Genomic DNA, 8,980 nt, shown 5'->3' on the forward strand with positions numbered 1-8,980 from the left:
TATATATATATATATATATATATGACTTGAACCCATAATTTATATTTGATCTAACATCACATTAAATCACGTGACAATTTCATATCTAAAAATTTAAACATTATCGTAGGTACAATCTATGTAGTAATTATATCTACAACACGTATGAACCCAAATACCCTATTAGACTCAGTTGCATTCTGAAAATAGTGGGGTTTTCCATCATTATTTTTTGATAGATCCGCAGTTAACACTAACATGTGTTATCTTTTAGTTCCCCTTATCAAGTCAATGAGAGAACTCTCGCTGCAGCACAACTAATCGTTGTGCAACTAACTGAAACTAAAACTCAAGATTAAAAAGAAAATTTAAGTGTGTTCACACAAACTGTTGGGGTTTTATTTAATTAAATATATAAGGGAGGTGTGAATGGGAAATGAAGGAAAAAGATTCGGAGGGAAACAAAAGTTTGAACTTTGAAGTGTTCCTTTTACTAAGACAATTTGTCCCTCATCGGAAATGGAAAGAAATTATTTGTGCTTATACAGAGAAGTACATCTTCTAGCTCTTAAAGAGTTGAGAAGAAGTGGTGCCGCGCGTCGTCGTTGTCGCTCGCTCGGCTTCGGACATAATTTATTTCCTTTTTTCCAATATTTTTCCGCGCGGATTTTATTTACAACGGTAAAATTTCTAACGGTCCTAAGGTCGTTTTCGAATTTAAAATTCGCGAGCAGACAGAAATATTTTCTGTCGAAAGGTACCTCATGTGAACATGTACCTTCGCACCTATTCAACCTAGACTGTTTGGCTATAAATTCAGAGACTTTGCCTCATTTCCACCACCTAAAATTTGTATACTCTCCCCTCTCTCTTCTATTTTTCTGCATTATCTTTTCAAAGCAAAACGTAAGCATAAGTGTGGTTTACTGCCGTTTGTTGAGTTCGACGAAGTTCTCTAATTTTCATTGCCAGTATTACAGAATAGTTGTTCTGTTGTATCCTAGGAAGAATTAATCCAACAACCTTGGACAACAATGAGGGGGCTAAATTCCTTAAGGAAACACAGTTCTCAGTTGGGCTTGGAACTTTTAATTATATTGTTTATATTTCTGTTTCTGTTTTGTTTCCTGTTTTATTTGCAGATTTTTTTTTCGAACATAGGTTTATAACACAAACAATTGAAAAGAGTTATAAACATGAAGCGCGTATCATTGTAATAAACATAAAAGCTAGTTACATATTACAACATATATAAGATGTTCAAAACACAAAATTAAAGCAACGAAAAAATAAACAAAGAATCCAAGGCCCTATAAGGAATCATTCTGAAAAGAGAAAACAAAATGAAAGATTATTAGTTTAGTGAGATTATCTCACCTATATATCTATATATAAAATTCTTCTTTATTTCCAAGTATACTACTATTTGTCATCATAATTTAGATCTTAATAGAGACCAATAGATTTCTGAGGACCCTCTCCTGCAACTGCATGATCCAATTTGGCTTGCTTGTTGCCCTCCAGCTTTAGTCCAAAGTGGATGTGAGGGAAATGTGCCCACTGCAAAATTGTGTAAATTCCAAAAGTTAAATTCTTGAGATAGATATATAAAGCATTGGTCACTGTTTTCTATTTAGTGCCTCTTCTGTTTGTCCTTGTGGAAAACCTAAAAATCCACATAGTAAGGTTAATTTTTTTTTTTTTTTTTTAATTTGCCTTTTTCAAGCTGGAGACTTTTTTTATTAAAAACTTGAATAGCTAGCTGAAACTAGCACAAGCTAAGGTTCTCTATTTTCCTCAAATTAACCATATCATTGACAAAGGTAACAGATAAGCTAGAATGAAGAGCAAGAAAAGTATCCAAGATTTTATAGCATTGATCTGTCTAACTAAGAAAAAACTTTGCACATAAAATATTGATATATATTATGCATGCAGTGTTTATCATTTCATTCTATTTCTTCATACGACTAAACCTATCCACATAGCAAAAGTTACTTTAAATTGAAGTAATTTTTTCTAATTCTCATTCCATGAAAATCTATCTATATACTTATGTTTTATGGTACAGCTTACATTTTTGGCAGCAGTGCTAAAAGCTTCACGGTGAGTAATATCAGGATTGCTGGCCTTTATCCTTTGGATCTCCTCCCTACACATTGAATATACAACATCATATATATAGTAAACACACATCTTACGTACGTTACATGCTAGGTGAAATATTAAGTGAACTTACTTGATAAATCTGTTGTAGGCGGAAGGAACACGTTGTCTTTTCTCTGGTGCTGCAACATGGGTTTTATTAAATTAAAAATAAAAATAAAAGGTATACATGGTTTAGGTAAACTACGATATACTCCAAGATTCCATGAAATGTTGAGCTCAGAGGCGGAATCAGGATTTGAATCTTATGGGTTCGGAATTATAATTCTTTTAAATTATTGGGTTTTAAATTAACAAGTTGTACATATTCAATGAATTTTTTAAGACAAATACATGATTTGAACAAAAGTTACTGAGTTCGGCCGAACCCGCTTCCCGCACTCTAGCTCTAAACCTAGTTATTCCAAGAAAAGACCTAAGAGAAAAAGGGGTGCAGCAAAGAATACAGAAGTACTTAACCAATGTTTCAAGATACTTATTAAAGATGAGTTGGAATGTTGGATATAAGTGTAATGTCACAATCAACTTCAGATCCTAAGTAAATTAAAGCAGATAATTCAGGCACTCCCCTTTAGCAAATTTGTCATGGTACTCATCCCATTCACAACATGACAAGTGGCCCTTCTATTTGTAAAGAATTCTTATTAAGATGGATAAACTGCTCTTCTTTGAAGTTAAATTGATTTTGGTCCCCTATCGTGAAGGTAAACTTAAGCATAATTTGTAAGACAAAGAAAGGGTAGGTTTAAAACTCTTACTCATATTCAGATTTAATTTCCACGAACTCCTATTAAATAAAATAAAAAATGTACTCCTACATATTACATTAAATTACTAGTACTATGAAACTTTTACTCCCTCTGTCCCAATTTATTTGATGTATTTCATATTTCAAGAGTCAAATTTCTCAAATTTGACTATGAATTCAGATATAAAATCTAGTACCTCAAATAGAATTTATATGTTTGAAAACTACCTCAAAAATACTGCTACAAGTCATAATACTTAATAATTTAAAATATTTAAAAAGGCATACAAAAAAATCGTGATCAAATTAAAGAAAAACTCATTTAACTCTTAAAATCATAAATGGATCAAATAAATTGGGACGGAATAAGAGTTTTGATAACAACACACACCTAGAAACACTTTAAAAAAATAGAAGAATAGAAATACCGTCTATATTGACAGGGTTAAGCGGACCCTTACATTAGTATTAAAAAAATTAAAACTGTGTGAAAGAATCCGAAACTGTAAGGTTATGGATGGAATAATCCAAGACCCTTTAAGCTCTTCGGATACCTTTAGGGGTCGTATGGTACATGAGATAAGGATTATAATAGATATCTTTTATATTAAAATGGTAAGATTAGTTATCCCATATAAAAGGTGGGATAACTAATCGCATGAGATATCCCGTCTCATGGGATATCCCACCATTATACCAAACAACCGCCTAGATAACCACTGAGAGATAAGTGTACGTAGCATCTTCTAAGAAAAACGTCAGAATGGGCTATTCCGTTCAGATAACAAAACAAATAGTACTACTACTAAGCTAGGTGTCTGTCTCTATGACTTCTTCATATCAATTCCAAGGGTAGGACAAGACATTCTATCAAGTCTCACTTAGGAATCTTATCATCAAAATACAGTTAGATTTAATAATGTCTGGTAGGTAAACATGTTTCATTGGCGCGGCAAGGAAACACAGGAAATATATTACTATAAAAAAGACAGTCCGGTGCACAAAGCTCCCGTTATGCGTGGGGTAGGGTAAGGACCGGATCACAAGGGTCTATTGTATGCAACCTAGCCCTGCATTTCTGCAAGAGGCTGTTTTTACGGTTCGAACCCGTGACCTCCTAATCACATAACAACTTTACCAGTTACGCTAAGACTCCCTCCGGAAAATATAACATAAGATCAAAGGAAATTGAGAGAGAAAGAGAGAGCTTACGGCGTATAGGCATGGTTCTAGGTTGATCATCTTCAGGAGATGTACCAATGGCAGAAAATCTGTGATAATTGGTAGAAGAGGATGACCCACATGCTTTACTAGCATCTTCAATATTTGATCTCTGCTGCTTCTTTCAAGTAAATTAAATGAGAGCCATATATATGAGCATTAATTAATATGTCACTTCCCTCCCCTCCCTTACCCCAAAAAACAAAAGATTAATTCAAGAAAGATAGACTAATTACTGACAGTTAAGTAGTGATGATGTACTAGTTTATGTAATTTGCATGCATTTATATTCAAGTGGAGATACATAAGGCGGGACTCATTAAGGAAGAAAGCAGAAGATTACGGACCCAAACTAAATGGATTTAACTGATACTCTGACTAAAATAATTTAACATTATTAGTATAATTTAACTTGTTGTACAACACTATTTCCCTCGTCTATACTCACTAACGGTGGAAATATATATTTACGCCATCAGTTCATATTCCAACGATATCTACGGGTAACCCCTTCATAAAAAGTGAAATTTCTAATCTTGAAAATAAGGTAGGTTATCTGATTCAATAGGTAAATGTGACCTAATATTGTAAACAATTTTTTTATGTCATTGGTGTATATAAGCTAAACTCTTTAGGGGTTGTTTGATTTGCAAACAAGTTATGCCGTAATCATAATATGGGGATTACAATGCGGGGATTGAATAATAATGAGATTATTTGGTGAATATACTTTTTTGGATAGATGTTTGGTTCATTGAATTAAAAATATAAAACATGCATTTTTTAACCATAAGTTTCAAAAATATTTCTTCAATTCTTAAATTATGTATAAAGTCAAAGTGTATCACATAAAATAAGAAAGAGGGAGTAGAATAGAAGTAAAAATTAGAACACTATTTCCACATTCTTGTTTGACCATCCAGGGAAAGAATTCCAAATGAAAGAGAACACAAACACTAAAAAGATTATGGACTAACTACTATTATACCTCTAGATCTTGAAGGGGGAGAGACTGAAGCAAAGATCCAATATTAACAGAAAGCAAATTTGCACAGTGTCCACACCTTACTGTCACTATTGTCATCATGCTGCTGCATGGAACGCTAACCTGACAACAATACATATTAGTAATATTGAAGACTTTTACGTATTTTCTTAACATATTTACCTAGTCTAGTGTTATATTAATTTCTATAGACTCCCTTTTCCCAAACACATGAACTAGAAAATCCATATGTTTGAGATGAATATATAGTCTAGTTTATTTTTCTAATAGCTAAGACTTCATGAATAGAATGGAGTTTACAATAAAATGATGGAGTTTGTTAATGTAGCTTAGCTTTCACAGTGCAAAAATACAAAGGCTCACATATCTACTAAAATTAGTACTACAACTGTTACTAAAAGGCTAAGATATCAGACTCTACAATTCCCATGTCTTACATGGGTTATAACTATAAGGATCTTCTTTTAAAGGAACCTCTTGGACTCTCTTCCTTTTCTTTCCTTTTCCTTTCGGTGCTCTTGACTTTTTCTGACCTTTGCTCAGTCTGTCACCAGAAAAGTGAGAGTACTGAACAAAGACAATGACATGACGAGAACAGAAACTATGAATTCCATAATGACTATATAAGAGGCAATCAAACTTTCTTTTTAGAAAAAAATAAAAAGATCGCACACTACCCTCTTCATATTTCTTGTCAAAGCGTTCACGCAAAAGAACCGCACCCAAGGAGTGTGATATAGACCGTCTACCATAATGCATACATTAGTTCTTTTCAAGTGGAATAACTACTCAATGTATATGCCCAAATCGAAAGGGTTTATCTAACTAGCCATGTTCCTCAGATAGGAAGAAGAATAATAAGAGAACTCTTTCTATCAATCTGATTTTCACATAAACTAAAGTAGATTTTAATCAATGTGAAGAAAAAGATATGTTCTGAGTTGAGTATTATCCAATGGACAAATGAATAGTACGATAGACTGAAGGAAAAAACCCCACCCCATGATCTTTACTGTTTTATATTCAGGAAACGAATTTAATGGCATCGAAGATTAGAGTACACAATTATTTATGATCAGCCCGGAAGTACGAACCTAAGGGAAATTAAAAGAGGAGCAATAAATAGAAGAATTAAACGGAAACGTTAACCAATTAGTGAACAAATCCAATTCTATCTTTATACGAGTAACTAACTTGTTAAATAGTGAAGTATTTAGTTGAGCTCTTGCAAATCCTATTCACAAGAACCCTATTAATTGATATAAGGATCAAATACTTTGCATCTGGTGAAAATAAAAAATCTTGGTTTTTTAGTCAAAGTAAAGTATGATTACTGCCTACTTCTTAAATATATGAGTAATTCATTTATCAGGTTTTGGAATAAACTGGATCTCAGTTCATATTCCATTCCATTAACTTCCTAGTTTAAAATTTCTAACTGAAGAGAAGACCCCCAGAAAAAGGAAACAAGGAAAAAGGAAAAAAAAAAAAAAAACTTGGTTTCAATTAGTAGAAGCATAACATAAAATATGCAATTATATACTTCACTTTCAAGAAAATTCTCTCCAACCTTTTAACACTTTTCTAGTCCTTGCACTCAAAAAAAGACTTCATTTCACCATATATAATTTTGTAAATTCTCACAAGATTTGCCTTCACATAAAAAAAAAATCCAGAAAAGGAACTGAACTTTTAGTATCATTTATCTACATGAGCATAGAAAATGGAGTTTTTTTTTTCTCATGATTTGCTCTAAATTAGCATGCATGGTAAATTTTTTAAAAGGTTGTAAATTTGAGGAGAGGAACAAAATATTCAAGAAATGAAAGAAAATTGAGAAGTGTACCGCAAGAATGGTGTTGCAAAAGTTGCAGTGGACATAGCAAACACGTTCCGAGGAAGACGAATATGTTATGTCTAGAGACATTTTTTTGTTTTGTCCTTTTAAGGTTTTTGGCCGGGAATCGCGGATCCACGAGGTAGATCAAGGATTCAAGGAAAAATAGAATCAAGAAAGAAGCTAAAGAAGAAGAAGAAGATGAGTTATAATTGAAGTGTCCAAATCAAGAAATATGAACATATGTAGTGTTTTGTTAGTATTTAATTATAGCAAAAGCTGAAAGATAAAAGTTCACATAGACAGGAAAAAAAGAAATGTAAAGGGAAGAAAAACCTAGTAAGGAGGGATGATAAATATGGGTATGATTTTAGGGAGATGAATGAAGGCAAGGGTACAAAACAACACATATTAGAGGTGAAGAGATGGATGGGATGGGATTGGTCTGGTCGGTATTGGAGCAAAGTTAGGGGCAGATCCAGAATTTTAACTTTATGAATTTCTACGAAAATTCTAAAGTTTGTGAATTTCTACAAAAATTCCAATTTAATATTATTAATAACGGAGTTTACGATCAAATTAGTATTTATAAATATTTTGAATTTCTTAATATATAGAGAGTCTAAATAAAAACTACTAAGTTCATGTGAGTTCGTAATCAACACTACATCTGCCCCTAGGGTTATGCAACTTGGGGTGTGGGTGAGGTGTGGGGGGGGGGGAGGGGGGGGGAGAGGGAGAGGGAGAGGGAGGATTAGAATGAAGGATGAGAAGTGAGTGAAGGAAGTAGTGGGAGTACGGGATCCATAGTGGTATATAGGTACTGTTGTCATGCATATGTATACGTAGTACTCCCCCGTTCCAGTTTATATGAATTTGTTTCCTTTTTGATCCGTTGCAAAAAGAATGATCATTTTCTAAATTTGGAAACAATTTAGCTTAAACTTACAATTCTACCCTTAATGAGAAGCTTTTCTAACCACAAAAATACTGTGGGCCCTTTTTGACTTATTTAGGACCAGAAATTCCAAAAGTCTTCATTTTTTCTTAAACTCCGTGCCTAGTAAAATAGGTTCACATAAATTGGAACGGAGGGAGTATCAATTAATGGAGTACGCAAAAGTGGAGACGCCCACCTTAACAAGAATACTCCCTCCCTTCACTTTTAGTTGTTTACTTTTGGCTTTCCAATCCCTTTAAGAAAAACCCATAATAATGATAACAATTTCAAAAAGTCTTGAGAAATGATTTTGGCAATGAATAGTTATTGATAAGAGAAAAATAGGAAAAAAATATTATCTTTTTCTTGATTTGCTAAAATGGACAAGTAAAAATGAAAGGAGTAGTTCTTTTCTAGGATAAAACATTTATTATAACTATTTTTTATAACAGAGTGTAATATTTATATGCTATATAAAGAAAATGATATTTTACTAAAAATAATTAGAAGTAACATAAGGCAAGTATGATTGTATAACATGTTACTGATATTGCATTAAATATTTCCGGTGCGTATGAGTTAAATAGTAAAAAAGAAAGTTAAACTTTCAAATATTGAAAAGGTAAGTTTGGAGGATATGGCATTCTAGATTTTAGAGAGAGTGGGGGACTGGATATTGGATTCTTTTACTGTGGGGGGTGGGGGGTGTTATGATTGAAGGAATGAGTGGGTGGGAGTCATCAGTCATCATCTGGTTAAATGACCACGTCTCTGCTTTATGATAATGTGAAGCGGACGAGGGGGGCGATACAAGATATTAATGCATTTGGAATGTTTTGGGATTAGAGGAGTGATTTTATTTTGGGTGACACCCAACAATAGTTGTATGAGGTCTTTTTTTTTAAAAAAAAAATAAATAAAAGTTACGCCACAGGTGGCACATTCTTTTCATTCATTCAAAAAAATCAGTTACAACAGAGAGATAGATCAGCTACTATCCCAGTTTACCTCCTTATCTGAACCCTTCTCTATTAAAAGGTTACAAAAACTTACAAAACATGCTAAGGATTACCAACAGGTAAC

At 33.1% G+C, this 8,980-nt stretch overlaps 1 protein-coding gene across 4 annotated transcripts; it reads right to left on the reverse strand.

The window, feature by feature from the left end:
- Positions 1–1,196: 1,196 nt before the first annotated feature.
- Positions 1,197–7,347, reverse strand: LOC109214927 (axial regulator YABBY 5-like). 4 transcript variants are annotated; one of them, XM_019378898.1, is made up of 6 exons: positions 6,967–7,347; positions 5,103–5,222; positions 4,106–4,232; positions 2,219–2,267; positions 2,056–2,131; positions 1,197–1,539 (listed from the first exon to the last, which is right to left on the reverse strand). In XM_019378898.1, exons 1-6 carry the CDS (start codon positions 7,045–7,047, stop codon positions 1,426–1,428), a joined length of 567 nt encoding a protein of 188 aa, XP_019234443.1. In that variant the 5' UTR covers positions 7,048–7,347; the 3' UTR covers positions 1,197–1,425. The 4 variants fall into 4 exon arrangements, with proteins under 4 accessions (XP_019234443.1, XP_019234445.1, XP_019234442.1 ...); XM_019378900.1 differs by having other exon boundaries at positions 4,106–4,226; positions 6,967–7,346; XM_019378897.1 differs by having other exon boundaries at positions 4,106–4,235; positions 6,967–7,346.
- Between the last annotated feature and the right edge of the window lie 1,633 nt (positions 7,348–8,980).

This window comes from Nicotiana attenuata, unplaced genomic scaffold (assembly GCF_001879085.1).
Source record: "Nicotiana attenuata strain UT unplaced genomic scaffold, NIATTr2, whole genome shotgun sequence".
NCBI lineage: Eukaryota > Viridiplantae > Streptophyta > Magnoliopsida > Solanales > Solanaceae > Nicotiana > Nicotiana attenuata.